Source organism: Pongo pygmaeus, chromosome 17 (genome assembly GCF_028885625.2).
Source record: "Pongo pygmaeus isolate AG05252 chromosome 17, NHGRI_mPonPyg2-v2.0_pri, whole genome shotgun sequence".
Taxonomy (NCBI): domain Eukaryota; kingdom Metazoa; phylum Chordata; class Mammalia; order Primates; family Hominidae; genus Pongo; species Pongo pygmaeus.
The window spans coordinates 85,061,563-85,081,279 of record NC_072390.2 but is presented as its reverse complement, the minus strand read 5'-3'; the positions used below and the strand labels follow the sequence as shown (position 1 = coordinate 85,081,279).

General features: G+C 41.2%; 1 protein-coding gene across 3 annotated transcripts in view; it reads left to right on the top strand.

The window, feature by feature from the left end:
* Positions 1–19,717, top strand: part of CD226 (CD226 molecule) — a 102,499-nt gene that overhangs the window by 8,286 nt on the left and 74,496 nt on the right. For all 3 annotated transcript variants that reach the window (XM_054461224.2, XM_063653819.1, XM_063653820.1), the window contains 2 exons: positions 7,897–8,066; positions 8,360–8,695. In XM_054461224.2, coding sequence (XP_054317199.2) covers positions 8,021–8,066; positions 8,360–8,695 — 382 coding nt within the window. In that variant the 5' untranslated portion in view covers positions 7,897–8,020. The remainder of the gene's footprint in view (positions 1–7,896; positions 8,067–8,359; positions 8,696–19,717) is intronic.

Here is a 19,717-nt window from a genome sequence, read left to right as displayed (position 1 = left end):
TAATCTTCCCAGCCCCAGTCACTTGTTCTGAGTTTAGCTAGATTTTCTGTTCGCGGTCCTCTGCCTTCCAGCATGTGAATAGTTTTCCAAGCAGGTGTCGAAAGGTATCAGAGCAGATTCTCCATCACACACATCAGGTGTTTTTGCATAAACTGGGGAAGGTGGGGTCATTGACTAGACACTAGGAGACTCCTCCCAATGCTCAGAAACCGTAGAGACATCTGGGGAAGCAGGACATATTGTAGGTAGCAGAAACAACGAAACTGAGGTGACAGGGAAGGTTCTGGCTGCGTGGACAGCCTACAGGAAGAAGAACAGTGTGGCTGAAGAGTGTTCCCCGTCCCCACCCCCACAGGCCACCTAGGAGTCTGCATTCAGAGGCAAGCTTGTGAGATGAATTCATGCTCATGTGGTTAGCTGAGACATTTTTAATAGTAGAGAAATCCAGTAATATTTTGATTAATGACTTCCTTGAGGACAAAGCTCTTTTATACAGACAGCTCTATTAGAAAAAAAACCTCAAGCCAAAATCCCTTCATAAATCATGCAAAAAATGGCTGCTGACACAACAAAAATAGCTCAAGCACCATCTCTATTTGTCTTTGGTTAGATGTTGATAAATAGGGCTCATCTCTAGCAAAGTCGTAACAGCTGGACTTTGTCTTCAGCTGCAAGTCTTTCTGCCCCTTTCATTCGAATCCGTGACCTCTAGAACCCTTGATTCCAGGGTGCAAATACACAAGTTCTCTTCATCTCTTTACTAGTTGGCTCTGGATGCCTTGGGAATAAGGAGTTCTTACAAGTTATTACCAGTTAGTACCCCTTCTCCAATCCTCCTCACATGCACCTCATTTCTTCATCCTGGGTGAGGAAGTTCACTTTGGGCCTGATCATAGAAGCCACTGAGAGTGGATGGTGCTACCTTTGATCTCATTTCCTTTAGGATTTGAGGCAGCACAGTGTTGCAGATGCCTGCTTGGCCCTCGGCCCTTCTACCTCTCTACCTGCACCTCTACCCCACTTTACCCAACCCTGACCCCTCCCTCAGAAAATATATATGTTTTGGCATTTGTTTAATAAGCACATAATGATTTTTTAAAATATCTTAGATCATTTATCTGACAACCTCGACTATCATGATCTTTTGCATTACTGATTTCCAGCTGTTATCACAAAGTTGTGACACAGTGTGTGTCCGTGGACTCTATGCTTAGACTTCACTATGCTAATGTACTGTATTCTTAGAATGTACTTGGCATCTTTGGACCGGGGCGGTTGGGGGATCAACTGAAATCAATTAATACCTGGCCAACAGCAAGATGGGGTGGCCTCATTCATTGGTAAGACCTGGGGTGAATGTGGACTCATACTATTCACTAGTAATAGTTTTTAAAAATTGAGGTGAAATTCACATAACATTGTTCACCTAAGATTTACTCAACATAATATTAAACTTTTTTTTTTTTTTTGAAATGGAATCTTGCTCTGTTGACCTGGCTGGAGTGCAGTGGCACAATCTCAGCTCACTGCAACCTCCACCTCCTGGGTTGAAGCGATTCTCCTGTCTTAGCCTCCCAAGTAGCTGGGATTACAGTTGCGCACCACCATGCACAGCTAATTTTTGTATTTTTAGTAGAGTCGGGGTTTCACCATGTTGGCCAGGCTGGTTTTGAACTCCTGACCTCAAGCAATCCACCTGCCTTGGCCTCCCAAAGTACTGGGATTACAGGTGTGAGCCACCACACCGGGTCAAGATTAAACATTTTAAAGTATACAGTTCAGTGGTATTTAGTACATCCACAGTGTTCTGTGATGACTGCTTTTATCAGATTCCAAAACATTTTCATCATTTTAAAGAAAACCCCATACCTTAAACAGTCACTCCCTATTCCCTCCTTCCAACAGTCAATCAATTGGCAAATCACCAATCTGCTTTCCATCTCCATGGATTTAACTATCTGGATATTTCATATAAATGGATTCTTACAAAATGTGGCCTTTTGTTTCTGCATTCTTTGACTTAGCATAATGTTGTCAAGGCTTATTCATGTTGTAGCATGCATTAGTCCTTCATTCCTTTTTATGGCTGAGTAATATTCCATTGTATGGATTTGATCACAATTTGTTCATTCATTCATTCACCTACCTGTTGGCAGACGTTGGGATCATTACCACCTTCTGGCTTTTGTGAATAATGCTGCTATAAACATTGGTCTACAAGTATTGGTTTGAGTATATTCTTTTGAGTATATACCTAGGAGTAAAACTTCTGGGTCATATAGTAATCCTGTTGAACGTTTTGAAGAATCTCTAAACTGTTTTTCACAGCAGCTGCATCATTTTACAATTCTTTACAACACTTGTGCAACAGTACACAAGGGTTCCAATTTCTCCACATTTTCCCTAACATATTTATTTTTCTCTTTTTGGTTATAGCCATCCTAGTAGATATAAAGTGAGTTCTCATTGTGGTTCTTATTTGTGTTTCCTTATTGACTGATAATGTTGAGCATCTTTTGGAGAAAAATGTCTATTCAAGTACTTTGCCCATTTGAAAATTGGGTTGTTTCTTTTATGTTAAAGTGTGAGAGTTCCTTATATATTATGGATATTAGACCATAATCAGATAGATTATTTGCAAATATTTGCTTGCATTCTGTAGGGTGACTTTTCACTTTCTTGAAAATGTTCGTTGATGCACAAAAGTTTTTAATTTTAGTAAGTCCAATTTATTTTTTTCTTCTGTTTCCCATAGGTTTGGTGTCATATCTAAGAATCCGTTGCCAGCTTCGAGGTCTTAAAAATTTACCCCTGTGCTTATTCTAAGATTTCTACAGTCTGAGGTCTTATATTTAGGTCAACCCATTTTGAGTTAGTTTTTATGTTTCATGGGTGGTAGGGATCCAATTTCATGCTTTTTGCATGTGGCTATCCAGTTGTCCCAGGACCATGTATTGAAGAAGCTATTCTTTCCCCATTCAGTGGGGTTGGCACCTTGTTGAATATCAATTGTTCATAGATGTATGGGCTTATTATTGTTTTTATTTGTGTAAATTCAAGGGGGTACAAGGGCAGTTTTATTATGTAGTGGTGAAGTCTGGACTTTTAATATAACCATCACCTGAATAATATATGTTGTACACATTAAGTAATTTCTATCCCTCACCCCTTTCTACTCTCCCATTCTTCCAAGTCTCCAATGTCCATTATTGCATACTATATGTCCATGGGTACACATTATTTTGCTCCCATTTATAAGTGAGAACATGTGGTATTTGAGTTTCTGTGTCTGAGTTGTTTCATTTAATATAATGGCTTCCCGGTCTATCTATGTTGCTGCAAAAGACATGATTTCATTCTTTTTATGGCTGTGTAGTATTCCATTGTGTATATGTACCACAGTTTCTTTATCTAATCCTTCATTGATGGGCACTTAGGTTGATTCCATATCTTGGTTACTGTGAATAGTGCTGCAATAAACATATAAGGGCAGGTATATTTGTAATATAATGATTTCTTTTCCTTTGGGTAGATACCCTGTAGTGAGACTGCTGGATCTAATGGTAATTCTATTTTTAGTTCTTTGAGGAATCGCCGTACTATTTTCCATAGACGTTGTACTAATTTACATTCCCATGAACAGTGTATAAATGTTCTCTTTTTGCCACATCCTACCTAACATCTGTTTTGATCATCATTTCAATTTCCTTGGTCTATTTGTCTATGTATATGCCAATACCCACACTGTTTTGATTACTGTAGCTGTGTGCTACGGTTTTGAAATGGGAAATGTTAGTCTTTCAGCTTTTTCTTCTTTTTCAATACCATTTTGGCTATTCAGGACCCCTTGCAATTCTATGTAATATGTTCAGACTTCAGAGTTGGTGGATTCAGTAGCTCAGTAATGCCATCTGAGCCCCACATTTCTGTCTCTCTCTACCACCCTGTTTGTCCTCAGGCTGATTTCCTTCAATATGGCTGCCTGTGGTAACCAGGACAGCATTCTTGTTCATGCATAATGAGAGGAGATAAAGATAGAAACAGGGATGGAGAGAAGAGAAATTGTTCACATTCCATGCTGTTTTTCTGGCATGGAATGTGAATAACTTCCTTCACTCTGATGGGCCAACTCAGGCCATAGTTGGCTTCTCTGACCCCTCAAATCAATCATAGTTTTCAGGCTGGGCATGGTGGATCACGCCTGTACTCCCAACACTTTAGGAGGCCAACATGTACAAGTGCAGAATTACATGAGTCCAGAAGCTCCAAGCAAGCCTTGGCAATGTAGCAAGACCCTGTCTCCGCAAAAAATAATTTTTAAAAATTAGCTGAGCGTGGTGACTCACGCCTATAGTCCCAGCTACCCAGGAGGCTGAAGTGGGAGGGTCACTTGAGACCAGGAGTTTGAGATCAGCCTGGGCAACATAGCAAGTCCCCACCTCTATACACACACACACACACACACACACACACAAAATCATAGTTTTCAGTAGAATATAGCTTTGATTTGTCATAATATCTCTGTGGCAAGTGGAAAGGGGTGGATACTCAAACTCAGGCACGATACTGCTAGGAGTGAGGAAAGTGAAATGGGTGATGGTCAGTTATCTTTCTAATAATTTAAATCTGATCATATTATTCTGGTGCTTAACAATCTCCAATTGCTCTTAGAATTGTACCAGGAAGTATATAAGGCAAATGTACTCCCACCCCACTCATTTCTACGTCTTTCTGTTTCCATCTCCCCTCAATGGGTCCAGCTACAATGATTGAAAAACTTCCACAAAGTCTCTGACTTTGTGCACCTGCTCTCCTATCCACCTGGACTGCTCGTCCTCACACCTGGCCACACCCTGCATGTGGCCACAGCCTTCTGCTTCTGCAGATTCCAGAACACACTTCACTGCCCAAGAGCCTTTCCCGACCACCAACCTGACACAGCCTCTGCTTGGCTGCAGCCCCAGCCATTCTCTCCCATGCCTGTGTGTGTTGCTTCCTTTTCATAATGTGACATGCACCTCATAACTGTGCATTTATTTGTATGTTCATCTGATGTCTGTCTTTCCAACTAGACTGGGAGCATGAAAAAGTTTTTCTGTAAAAGAGTAGGTGGTATGTTAGACTTTGGCCATACACTCTCTGTTTTGAGATCACGCCAGATGGAGTATGTGTGTGTGAGAGAGAGGGAGAGACACAGAGTGTGTGAGAGTGTGCAAATGTGTGTGTGAGCATGTGTAAATGCATGCATGTGTGCGTGAGTGTATGCATGTACGAGTGTGTTCGAGAGTATATGTGCAGATGCATGTGATTGTGTGAGATTGTGCATATGTGAGCATGTGTGAGAACATGTATAAGTGCATGTGTGTGTGTGTGCATGTGTGTGAGTGCATGTATATGTGAGTGTGTTTGAGAGTATGTGTGCACCTGCATGTGATTGTGTGAGATTGTGAGTGTGTGAGAAAGTGTGAATGTGTGCATATGTGAGTGTGAGAGCATGTGTAAGTGCATGCGTGTGTGTGTGGATGTGTGAGAGTATGTGTGTACATGCATGGGATTGTGTGAGATTATGAGCGTGTGAGACTGCATATGTGAGTGTGATAACATGTAAGTGCATGAGTGTGAGTGTGCATGGATGTGAGAGTATGTGTGCACATGCATGTGATTGTGTGTCTGAGACAGTGTGAGCGTGTATGTGGGTGCATGTGTATGTGCGTGCATGTTGTGTGTGTGAATGTGTGTTAGAGCATGTGTGAGTGCATGTGTGAGTGAGACTGCAAGTGTGTGTGAGTGCATCCATGTTTGGGAGACAGCATGTGTGGGTTCATGCATTTGAGTGTGTGAGTGTGTGTGTCAGTGTGTGCATGTATCCATGTGTGTGTTTGTGTGTGAAGGGACACAGGTCTGAGGCAGAAGATAGGAGTGAAGGAGGGGTACTTAGGGGGATCCTGTCCTCAGGACCTTAGGAATTCTCTGGGCTTGGTTTAGCCCGGGATTTGTAGTTTCATTTTTGCTGGTGCCTGTCAGGAGAAAATCTTGTCATTAGGACATAATAGATGAAATTAATTTTTCCAATTCTGATGGAAGTCTTCCATGTCCTTGCCACTCCAGTTTGTTCTGTACAGTGACCAAGATTATCTTTCCAAAATGCGAAGCTCTGTGCACCGCTTCCTCCATCAGCTCCTCGGCGGCTCCATGTTCCTCTCAGGGATGTGTTAACGTCACAGGTGTTACTGAGAGCCTGCTTTGCCTGAGGAATTGTGCTGGGTGCTGGAGTTACAGAAGTTAGCATGACGCCACGGTTTCTGATTGCTATGTTTCAGTTCCTTTATGTGTGTCACTCAGGTCACTTTTCAATCCAGACTCGTTTTCGGTCACTTCCCCACCCACTAGACTGTAGTCATACCATTTCCTGAAACACCCGCATTGTCACGCCTCTGTCTTTCCCCTACTTTTTCTATAAAACCTTTTCCACAGTCTATTAGGATGATTTGTTCTCTCTCTGGCTTTCATAAAACTTAGCAAATGACTTGTATAGAGATGATCATGTTTTGCTATAATAAATTGCTTGTAAAATTGATATGACCCGCTATATTATGCATAACCTGAGAGCAGAGATGTGTCCTCTTTATGATTGTATTTCCAAGGGACTAAGCAGAGGACCCGGCATAACTCAGTAAAATTTGGAGGAATTGTTGGATTGACTTATTTACAAAACAGAGATAACAGATACCTCTTTTGACTACATCACAAAACAACTAGAGGCACAAATAATATAGATGTGAAAGCTTTTAGAAAACATAATGCCATATAAACACAAGGTGACACCATGCTTGATCATATGTACACATTACAATTTTGTTCTGATTATCATTACATTGTTGATTTTATGTTCCCTGAGAAAGTTCCCACATTAGATACTCATGCTGAGTAGTCAACACTTGCTGATACACTTTGAGACTGAGTCACAAACAAAGTTCAGGGTCGGCATTAGATAAAATTGCCTTCAGTGGTTTCTGCTCCTATTTTTCCCAATTTTTACTCATCTTCTGTTTTGACAGTCTTACCAGGGTCAAATGCATTTATACAATTCCTCTTTTTGTAGGGGTATACTTTTTATACTGACATGCTGATACGTTCCTAACAAGTTCTTAAGAATTGGAACTTGTATTTTATAAGAGAAAGAAGAGAGCAATGGTGAACCTGAAAAATGAATCCTGTTTTGATATTGTACTATAATTATGTAAGATATGACCCCTGGCAGAACCTGGGGGCAGGGACCTCTCTGTACTCTCTTTGTGACTTCTTGTGACTCTATAATTATTTCAAAATCAAAAGTTAAATCTCTCATAATGGTAGATTTGCATATGCCTTGGGCCACCATACTTTTGTATCTGATGGGCTTTTGATCTGTTTTTTGGTCTTCATCAAAGCAAATGCCTGAGATCAGCAAGGAGGAAGAGGTGAGAGGAAGGCTACAGGATGGGCTGTCAGCACTGGGCGTAGGCTCCCTCCACCCACTTCAGCCTCTGCCTCATCTTATGCTCTCAGTGAGGACTTCTCTGCTCCATGCGTGTACCACCTTTCACTTATTATTTATATTTTTACATCTTTATTTTAGTTTCTGCCTCCTCCGCATAGAATGTAAGTTCTATCATGGCAATATATATATATATATATATATTTTTGTGTTATTGTATCCTCATTGCCTACAGCAGAGTTAGGCACAGAGAATGCGTGCAGCACATGTTTGTTGAATGAATGACTCCCTGTAGAAAATGAAAGCCCGAAAATAAGCCGACTGGTTCTCCGAGAGAGAAGTAACTCAAATCTGCCCATCCTTATAAAGGAGCAAACCTGACTTTTCAGCTAAGGCCTTTTCCTGTGTTCATACTTTAGAAAAAGAAGACACGACTGATAACATCTGAGAGGAAGGAAACTGCATTGTGCCGGGGATCTGCATGTCACATTATAAAAAGCAATTTTTTTTTTAATAGACCAGCCTTTCAAACAGTTTCCAGAGATGGATTATCCTACTTTACTTTTGGCTCTTCTTCATGTATACAGAGGTAAAGATGATCTTTATATCTTCATTTAACATTTTTGCTCCTGTTTTTGTTCATATAGTGTGGCATATTCAGAATTTACAATGCTCTTTAGTTGGCTAGGATAATTTCTCACTTGTTCAGAAAAACTAAAAGTTACATTTTCCAATTATCAGCAGGACACCTTTTTAGACGAAGGCAGAAACTGTCAGCTTTTACCGTGATCTCAGTGCACTAGGTCTTCAAAAGCTTAAGATACTGATTTGGTGTTTCCATCATCAAGGCTAACAGAATTAATGTGATGTTGTGTGTTTCAGCTCTATGTGAAGAGGTGCTTTGGCATACATCAGTTCCCTTTGCCGAGAACATGTCTCTAGAATGTGTGTATCCATCAATGGGCATCTTAACACAGGTGGAGTGGTTCAAGATCGGGACCGAGAAGGATTCCATAGCCATTTTCAGCCCTACTCATGGCATGGTCATAAGGAAGCCCTATGCTGAGAAGGTTTACTTTTTGAATTCAACGATGGCTTCCAATAACATGACTCTTTTCTTTCGAAATGCCTCTGAAGATGATGTTGGCTACTATTCCTGCTCTCTTTACACTTACCCACAGGGAACTTGGCAGAAGGTGATACAGGTGGTTCAGTCAGGTAAGGGCAAGTTTGTTTTTTTTTTAATCCCTTTTTATCCACCTACAACATTTGTTTCTATAAAGCCCAAATAGAAGCTATAGAATGTCTTCTCGTATTTCTGTGGCATTCTCCAATTCCATTTCTAGATGTTTTGATGTTACTGCTTTGAAGGAGTAATCTTGGGAGTCTGTTTCATTTTTCTGACTGTGCTGTTTTGTCCGAGTAGAAGTGCCTTTCAAATTTGAATGTAGCTGAAGAAAGCACAGGTTTTATGTTGTCTTAATGATAACCTGAGCCTTGATTAAACTGATGTTGGCAACACATGGGTTCAGGATCCTTTCAGGGCTTTATCACAGTGACATAGCACCATTCCCTTCTGCTGGACACTCAGCAACCACATCAACCCCTGGGTGTTCAAGGTTCTTCCTACAGTACCAAATCTAAGTTTGTTTTCTTTCTTTCTTTTCTTTCCTTTCTTTCCTTTCCTCTTTCTTTCTTTTCTTTTTTCTCCTTCCTTCTTTTTTTTTTTTTTTTTTTTTGACATAGTCTCACTTTGTCACCCAGGCTGGAGTACAGTAGCATGATCTGGATTCACTGCAACCTCCAGCTCCTGGGCTCAAGTGATTCTGCTACCTCAGCCCTGCAAGTAGCTGGGACTACAGGTGTGCACCACCACTTGATATGGTTTGGCTGTGTCCCCACCCAAATCTCATCTTGAATTCCCATGTGTTGTGGGAGGGACCTGGTGGGAGGTAATTGAATCGTGGGGGCAAGTCTTTCCCATGCTGTCCTCATGATAGTGCCTAAGTCTCATGAGATCTGATGGTTTAAAAAAGAGGAGTTCCCCTGCACAAGCTCTCTCTGTTTGCCTGCTGCCATCCGTGTAAGACATGACTTGCTCCTCCTTGCCTTCCACCTTGATTGTGAGGCTTCCCTAGACATGTGGTACTGTAAGTCCAATTAAACCTCTTTCTTTTGTAAATTGCCCAGTCTTGGTTATATCTTCATCACCAGCGTGAAAACAGACTAATACACCATGCCAGGTTAATTGTTGTATTTTTTTGTAGATATGAGGTTTCAACATGTTGCCCAGGCTGGTCTTGGACTCCTGAGCTCAAGTGATCCAACTGCCTCGGCCTCCCAAAATGCCAGGATTACTGGCATGAACCACCAAGCTTGGCCCTGGCTCTATCTTTCACCTCATCCAGGTTTAGCTAGAGAGGACACTTTCTTCATAAATTGTGAGCTGTGGTGTCAGAAAGAACCCAATGATCCCTTGGAGTGTTTTTTGCTTTATCTACCAGAGATTGTGGTTTTGTCTTTCTAGTGATGACTACATGAACTGGTTTGTAGTATATTGGAAACACTTGGGTTTATAGTCATCACTTTCCATCAACCTTGTGTTAGTTGCTTGATCCCTCTGAATCTCAGGTTCCTGAAGAAGAAATGGGGTTGGTAGTACCATTCTACTTGTTGAATGGCTGACAGACAATATATTTAAAGAACTTGGCCCATGGTAGTCAGAGAATGATACATCTTATTATTATTTCCTATGCTTGTGATCCAAAAGGGCTAATAATGAAATTTTCAGATATTAGTGACAATCTAAAGAAGGGAATATTTTTGGAGCTGTGTGTTTCTTGTGCGGTGTCCCTCAAATTATACTCATGGCTGTACAGAGAGAACATTTTGTGACATCTGACATAATAGTGCTTTATTTTTAAGGGATCTATGCTCTAAAAGAACAATTACAGAATTATATGAGGGATATCAAATGGTTAGGAGATAAGAAACATCTTCATATATTTAGTTTTCCCTTTCTCTTTAGGTGTAGCTAGGGTGAAGACTAATTTTGTGTATATAGCTGAGGCTTATAGAGTGTGAATTTGCAATGTTTCCTTAGTTAAATGTTTATTTATTAAAGACTCCATTTCACCATACAAGTCCTCATTTGCTGTTGTATGTAGACACCTGTTAAATCCTGCTTGGAAGTTTTTACTGTGTAGTTCACTATAAATCAGTCAGGCCAGCGAAGTAGAAGATTGGCAAAGCTTTTAACATAGAGTGAGCCATTGGAAACAAGGCCTGAGCCACCAAAGCTAGAACAGGATGCACTCCCCACTGCTGCCTTGTGTGGTGTGCCTTTAAAGTTTGGGTTCCAAATTAGCTGTTTTGGTTTCTGTCACAGGACAACCAATTGAAAACAGCTCGACCTTTCAAGATAGAGGATGGAGCTAACCTGTAGAGAACTAAATGATTGTTGTTACGCAAAGGTAGGATTTTTAACATCACATATGAATAGTCTTAGGAATATTTCCTGTTGTTTTCATCCAGATTTGTTGTTACTGCTAGTTTTTGAGGTTAGGAAAAGAGAGCTCTCCCCTTCATGGGGCTTAAAAAAATACAATGTGGAGATTTTCAGTCAGTTATCAGTCAGAGGAAGGAATACCAGCTGTCCATCTAGTTTGAATTCTTCATGATGGTATCCTTAGCCATGATCCATTGCTCTTGTTTTGATCATTTATATTTTAAAGAGCAGATTGATGCAATGGGCTAGTGAGGGCATTCTACCCTATTTTGAGAGTTTGAGAGCTTCACTTTTTAAAACTAAGAATGATAGTGAGTTTAAAAAATATTAGTTGTATTTCAAAATTAACCTTAGGTGTGCTTAAAATTTTCTTATGTACTTTAGTAACAACATACTGGGATTGTAAATATTGTACTTTTGTATACTGTAAAGGGGGAGTTGAAAATACATTAAATAGTAAAAAAAAAAAAAAAATCAGAGGGTTGAATCTAGAAATCCTAGTTTGTATAATAGATTGTCAGAACTTCAGAAGGATGAAGGAGTTGGGCCCTATGCTCTGTAAATATGTTGATTTTTGCTATTTATTGATAGCTTACTATGTGTGGAATTTTACGTAGTCTGGATCCTCATAGACTTCCTCCTTGAATCTCCTGTGTGCACTTGAACGTTTGTATTGCCTGATTTTACAGGTGATGACATCGAAGTGCAGTGAGGGCTAGTGGTCTTTCCAAGGCCCTAAGTTTCACATATGTTGCAGCAGATAAAGTTGCAAATTGGTGTAACTGTCAGCCTGGGGGACATGGGAACCCACAACGGCCCTCAAAGAAGTAGACCTGGGCCGTTGTACCTCCTATCAAAGCTACCCTCCTCCAGCTTTCAGCCTAGAGTTTAAGAGCAAACAGGACATCTTATTCTAAATAAATGGTACTACTAATACAAAGTTATTTGAAAATATGTGTTCTTTCCAGAACAGGCATTTCTTCATTAGCAATTGATTTAGAGACTCTGATGGTAAGAATAAATGGATTTGTTTTTACCTAGTTTGTGAGAAAATAAGCAGAGATGACTTGGGGGACAACATTTTCAAGGTAGCCCTTTCTAGCAGAGTTTGTGAGGTCATGGAGAAAATTACTGTCACCTATGTGTCTCTGGCTTTATTAGTCAGTTAAAGCAAATATAGTTGCATTTACAGAAATACCCCCAAAATGAGTGACCCACTCAGAATGCTCTGCCACCTAGTGTTTACAGGGTGCCTGCTCTGTAGGCTGCAACTGAGTGTCATTTCATTTAATCCTTATGAAGCACCATGGGGAGGCAATGTGTTCCCATGATACAACAGAAGACACTGAGGTTCAGGGTGGTAGACTCACTTGTCCAAGGTTATCAAGCTGCCAAGTGACAGCACCAGAGTGACCCCAGTTGATTTTTCTGAAGAGCCAGAGACCTTAACTCCAGCAGAATGAACCAGGGAGGGCCATGGTAGAGAAAAGTCGTGCTGGACCCTGAAGAATTGGAAGGAATATTTTAATTAGAGAAGCCGGGGTCTGGGGAAGAGAGAAAACAGAGGGAAGGGTGCCCTGGGGGTACTGATGGCTTAAAGAAGGGCACAGTGGAGGTGTAAAGTTCATGCAGGAGGCAGATCCTGGCCCTCTCTGACTAGGGCACTGGGTTTGGATAAGATGTGGTTCTCACCCTGGACTCTGAGTCCCTCTACACCCACAGAGGTGGCCTGAGAGGCAGCCTCCCAGGAAAGGAAGACACTGTGAGAGTGAGACTCTCTCCCTGCCTGCACCAGCAAAAGGGCTCAGCTTATGATACTTTAGAGTCTCAGGAAAAGCTTTAGTACAGTAGATTCTGTGCTTGAAAAAGGAGTTGCAGCTCACCAGGGCAGCAGAATGTCAGAAATAAACCTGAAAAGTTATTGATGTTGCCTAATGGAATTTTGACTTCCATCTGTAATGCAGACCAGGGGACATCTCTGAATAGTTCTTAGAGAGAGACACAAAATAAAACCAGATTTTTCTTTCACCACCTGAAAGATTACACTAGCTGCAGCCTTCTAGGAGAGTAAGAGTTTGCAGGCAAGGTAAGCAAATAGGCATCTACAGATTGGAACCCTTACATACTGCTAGCAGGAGGATTAATTGGTATCGCTATTATTTTAGTCAGACTTCTCCAGAGAAAGAGAACCAATGTATATATACATGGAGGTTTATTATAAGAAATTGGCTCACATGATGTTTTAGTCTGTTCTCACACTGCTATGAAGAAATACTTAAGACTGGATAATTTCTAAGGGAAAGAGGTTTAATTGACTCACAGTTCAATGTGGCTGGGGAGGCCTCAGGAAACATACAATCATGGTGAAAAGGGAAGCAAACATGTCCTTCTTCCCATGGCAGCAGGAAGGAGAAGTGCAGAGTGAGGTGGGGGAAAAGCCCCTTATAAAACCATCAGATTTTGTGAGAATTCACTCACTGTCACCAGAACAGCATGAGGGTAACTGGCCCCATGATTCAACTACCTCCCACCAGTTCCCTCCCACAATACATGGGGATTATGGAAACTACAATTCAAGATGAGATTTGGGTGGGGAAACAGCCAAACTGTATCATTTTGCCCCTGGCCCCTCCAAAATCTCATGTCCTCACATTTCAAAATACAACCATACCCTTCCAACAGTCCCCCAAAGTCTTAACTCGTTCCAGCATTAACTGAAAGTCCACAGTCCAAAGTCTCATCTGAGACAAGGCAAGTACCTTCCGCCTATGAGCCTGTAAAATCAAAAGCAAGTTAGTTACTTCCTAGATACAAGGGGGGTACAGGCATTGGATAAATACACCCATTCCAAATGAGAGAAATTGACCAAAACAAAGGGGCTACTAGCCCCATGCAAGTCTGAAATCCTGTAGGGCAGTCATTAAAACTTCAAGTTCCAAAATGATCTCTTTTGACTCCATGTCCCACATCCTGGGCATGCTGATGCAAGAGGTGGGCACCCATGGTCTTGGGCAGCTCCACCCCTCTGGCTATGCAGGGTACAGCCTCCCCTCTTGGCTGCTTTCACAGCCTGGTGTTGAGTGTCTGTGGCTTCTCCAGGTGCATGGTGCAAGCCGTCTGTGGATCAGATTCAGATTGTGGGGTCTGAAGGATGGTGGCCCTCTTCTCACAGCTCTACTAGGCAGTGCCCCAATGGAGATTCTGTGTGGGGGCTCCAACCCCACATTTCCCTGCTGCAGTGCCCTAGCAGAGGTTTTCCATGAGGGCTCTGCCCTTGCAGCAACTTCTGAATGGACACCCAGGTGTTTCTGTACATTTTCTGAAATCTAGGCAGAGGTTCCCAAACCACAGTTCTTGACTTGTGTGCACCTGCAGGCCCAACACCACGTGTAAGCTGTCAAGCCTTGGGGCTTGCACCCTCTGAAGCAACAGCCTGAGCTGTGTGTTGGCCCCTTTTAGCCATGGCTGGGACATAGGGCACCATATGCAGTCCCGAGGCTGCATAGAGCAGGGGGTCTTAGGCTTGGCCCAGGAAATCACTTTTCCTTCCTAGGCCTATGATGGAAGGGGCTGCCATGAAGGTCTCTGATATGCCTTGGAGACATTTTCCCCATTGTCTTGGTGATTTACATTTGGCTCCTCATTAGTTATGCAAAGTTCTGCAGCTGGCTGGAATTTCTTCCCAGAAAATGTTTTTCTTTTCTGTCGCATCATCAGGCTGCAAATTTTCCAAATTTTTTATGCTCTGCTTCCTCTTGAATGCTTTGCCCCTTAGAAGTTTCTTCTGCCAGATACCCTAAATTATCTCTCTCAAGTTCAAAGTTCCACAGATCTCTGGGGCAGGGGCAAAATGCCACCAAACTCTTTGCATAGCAAGAGTGACCTTTACTCCAGTTCCCAACAAGTTCCTCATCTCCATCTGAGACCACCTCAGCCTGGACTTCATTGTTTATATCACTATCAGCATTTTGGTCAATGTCATTCAAATTTCTAGGAAGTTCTCAAATTTCCCACATTTTCCTGTCTTCTTCTGAGCCCTCAAAACTGTTCCAACCTCTACCTGTTACCCAGTTGCAAAGTTGCTTTCACACTTGTGGATATCTTTGCAGCAACCCTCCACTCTCTGCTGTACTCATTTACTGTATTACTCAATTTTCATGCTGCTAATAAAGACATACCTGAGACAGGGTAATTTATGAAAGGGAAGAGGTTTAATTGATTCTCAGTTCAGTATGGGTGGGGAGGCCTCAGAAAACTTACTATCATGGTAGAAGGGGAAGCAAATATGTCCTTCACATGGCAGCAGGGAGAAGAAGAATGAGTGCCCAGAGCAGGGGAAGCCCCTTATAAAACCATCAGCTCTCATGAGAACTAACTATCATGAGAACAGGATGGGGGAAACCACCCCCATGATTCAATTATCTCCACCTGGTTTCTCCCACGACACGTGAGGGTTATGGGAACTACAACTCAAGATGAGATTTGGGTGGGCACACGGCCAAATTATATCATATGATTATGGAGACTGATAAGCTCAAATTTGCAGTGTGGGCTTGCAAGCTGCAGACCCAGGAGAGCCGATGGTACAGATGAAGCCCAGGTCATCTGCTGCAGAATCCCTCTCGCTTGGGGAGGCCGGTCTTTTTGTTGAATTAGGCTCACCTACATTATGGAGGCAAACTGCTTATTCAAAATTCACCAATTTAAATGTTAATCTCATCCCAAAACACCCTTCAAATTGACACGTAAAATTAACCATCATACCTGTTTTGGAAAAATGGTATGGCATTAGCTAGTTAAACCCCCAAATCCTATGATCCAATAATTCTACTCTGTTTGGTATCCAAGAGTTCTCTCACTATAGGGAAAATTCCTGACAGTATTTATAGCAACAGTGATTGCAATAGCAAAAAATTGGTAACAACCCAAATACCCATCAACAGTAGAACAGAAAAGCACACTGAGGTCTATTCACACATTAGGATACTCTACATCACTAAAATGAGTGAATTATCACTTGCTCACCGACATGGATGAAGCTCATGAACTTTGTGTTGAAAGAAAAGAGCAAGTTACAAAAAAAGAAAATAGGTAAACTAGGGTTCCTTTTCTTTAAAGGTTTTAGAAATATGCATAATTAAACAATATGTTATTTAGATACAAACGTGGTAAAACTATAAAGAAAAGCAAAGTTCAGAAACATGGTAGGTGGGGGATAGAATAGAATCAGGAAGGGCTGAAAGCGTCTTTAGGGCTCGTAGTCAGGGTGTTTTCCTTATATAGGTGTTTTATTTCCCATTTGTCTCAAAATGTTTTAGAAGATTTCTTTCAAATCTACTGATTTCTTTTTCTTTTTTCTTTTTTGAGATGGAGTCTCACTCTGTTGCCCAGGCTGGAGTGCAGTGGCATGATCTTGGCTCATTGTAACCTCTGCCTCCTGGGTTCAAGTGGTTCTCCTGTCTCAGCCTCCTGAGTAGCTGGGATTACAGGCCTGCACCACCATACCCAGCTAATTTTTGTATTTTTGTAGAGACGGGGGTTTTGCCATGTTGGCCAGCTGATCTCAAACTCCTGACCTCAGGTGATCCATCCCACCTCGGCCTCCCAAAGTGCTAGGATTACAGGCATAGGCCACCTCGCCTGGCCAAATCTACTGATTTCTAATGGTGAAAAGAGATGCAATTGCAATTTTGAGCAGTTCAAAGGTCTAAGGTAAGGATGAAATCTTCATTCTGATATGGCCTGGGGGCCAGGTAGAGGTAAGTTTCAGCAATGGTTTCAAATTTTTGTGATCCAAGGACTAAAAAATGATGATTTTAGTAAAAAGGATGTGAAATTAAGATACCAACTTGGCTAGCAAGAGTGGAAATAAGTCTGTTTCAGGTGTATTAAATTGTAAAGTAGCCTTTGACCAGCTGACAATTGAAATTATGGAACAACAAACCAGGACTGAAAATATCCAATTTGAAGTCATCTGAATGATCATCCAGCACATGTGAACAAGAGGGTTAACTAAGAAAGTACCAATGGATGGGGCAGAAGTCTAAGGTCATAGCTTGTGGCTTGGAGGATGGTCACATTGTAGTGTGTTAAAGAAGGTGTTCATGTTAAAGAATGTAGAGGGCATAGAGAAAAGAGGGGGAGAGTCAGGGGAGGGAGAGGAAAGTGAACAGGCAAATTATTGTTGTGAGAGCAGAAGACACATAGAACTCACATTTATAGTAGAGGGTTAGATTTTCTTGCTCCACACATGCAGGTGCTTTGTGTTGGCTGTATCGTATGTTTGCTTACTCTGTGATCTCCCATATTCCAGTCCATTTATCTCAAACTGGGCACAGAGATGTTCCTCACTGTTTCCCTTTAAGAGTCTCATTCTCTCCCAGGTTGGATGAGGCTCCTTATATGCCATCCATGCTCATTCTTAGAATGCTCTTATCTCTACACCCTTCAAGGACAAGTGTTCTCTGTCCAGGTTCCCAGCAGCTGACATAGCAGCCAAAGTTTTCATTCATTCTTGTGTATATCTGCTGGTTAGTGGCACTAAAGAGATTCCTTTAATATTAAGGGCTCCAGAATTGATGGCAGTTCTGAGGAATCCTATGATGAAAGGCATTCTAAAGATCATGCTGGTCTATATATTAGTTGAGGCCAGCATGGCCAATGTTTTTCTAATGCTGGGGTATAATCTCAGCCTTTAAATTTGATTTAAAGCTAGGGAGAGGGAAGTGTCTCTAATCTGGCTTTTATAAATGGGTGTGCTGATTTGCAGGAGCTGAACCCACTTATCCATTAATTCACTCATCAAGTCTTTCCTGAGAATCTACAATGTGCAATGTAATGTTCAGTGGTTTGGAAGATAGAAAGACATGGATCTTAGCTCTAAATAGGATGCAGAAGATTGGGAGAGAGAAAAGTTGTATATCACAAATTATTATTTGAGGCAAAAAAATAAGTCGCATCGTAGTCTAGAGGATATAATTTCATTTTACCTAGGAAATTCAGGGCAGAGTCCCTGAAAAAGTGGAATTTGAACTTCACCTTGAAGGAGGCAACTCAGAAAATTCGGATGTTGAGATTAGTAGGCACTATTCCAGGAGAATTGCTTTAGAAAATTATCTAGAAAATAGACAGCTCTGGCTCCAGTGTAACCTACTTTGGAAGATAATTTTCATTGTTCAAAAAAACCCCAACAACAAAACAACAAAAACCTCTAAAATTGAACCAACACATAGAATTGATTAACAAATTAATGCAATTTATTCCGGTTTACAATTCATGGCTTGGTTGACATGTTGAATTACTGCTTCAAAAGGCAAGGGAAGCCAGATGCACTATGTAATTGTATTTTACAACCTATCTTAAGGTACTTGCACACTTTCATTTTGGCTTTTGTTTTGCCTATCCCAAATTCAGAAGGAAGGAAGAAAACATATGAAAATGACACTATCATATCTGTTAATGACAGATGAAAGTGATGGAGGAGGAGACTTGATCTGAAAGGCTATTGCCTGTCAAAGGAAATTTCAAACAAGGTTAAGAACGCCACAGAGAAAGAGTCTTTCTTATTCTCCTGTTATAAGGGTCACCAGTTCCTGCTAGCTTCTTTAGTCCTTGTGTAGACTTTTTTCAGTTTTGTCTATCATATGTATCTCTATCACTTTTAATTTTCTTAAATCGGATGGAGAAATAAGAAAAAATCATTTCAAATCAACTGATTAGAGAATGAAGCCATGAGCTCTCTCTTCAGGCCCATTCTGGCGAGCTTTAGAAATAAGTCATAAAGGTTTTATATATCCCTGTGTGTGTGTATGCATGCACACATACAAGACTAAAAAAGTTACATTTTAGCAGTTTTTCATTTAAAGAAAAAAATACTAAATGGTACCTATAAGGAATCCACAAGGGATGAAGCAGAAACATTTTAAAGTCTTAAAAATCTCACTCCATAGTGAAATGAAATAGTATATAAAGAAGGCAGATGATAAAAATAATTTTAAGACTCACAGAAAGCAAGGTTATGGTCACTGCACTTCTCAAGGATGAAGTAAATGGGAAACTGAAAGTGGATGGTTACTAGAACGTGTGCCAAAGTTGTTTTTATCGACGTGCTTTCCCTGCGCTAAGCCTAGGAAGGAGCAGGCACAAGAGCACATGTCACTGTGGGAATCAACCCTCAGGCTTTCGGGTAAAGCTCTGTAATCAAAAATCAAAAAAAGAAAGTTTAAAAACTCTCTAAAGCAAGATAATACTAAATTTATATACACAATTGGATTCAATAATCGAATGGCTGATACAGTGGAATTCACGTACAGGCACAGGTACCGGCTTGGGTTTTTGGGGAGTGAGATTGTCTGTCTGTCTCGATGCCTGGGTTTCTCTCTACCTCCTTCACCTCCTTTATGCCCCGTGAGACACCCCAGTCTTTGACACTTCTAAGCTGTAGCAAAATCCAGAGGAAACTTTTACTTTGGGCTTGTTGTCAAATGCACTCAGGCAAGCCAGAGCAGGGAGTAGAATTGGCTGCCATCTTCGTGTGTAGCCATTTTGTTTATTTATACTACCTATGTAAACTTGAAACTGTACCCTTCTTATTGCAGATATTTATATTTTCAAGATGATCGTAGAGTAGGGGTATGCTTGGCTGAATTGTTAGAGAATGGGCTATAGCTGAAGCTTCGGACAGTGATTCTCCTGTGACCCCAGAACATTCTGTGAGTATAGCTGGAAACTAC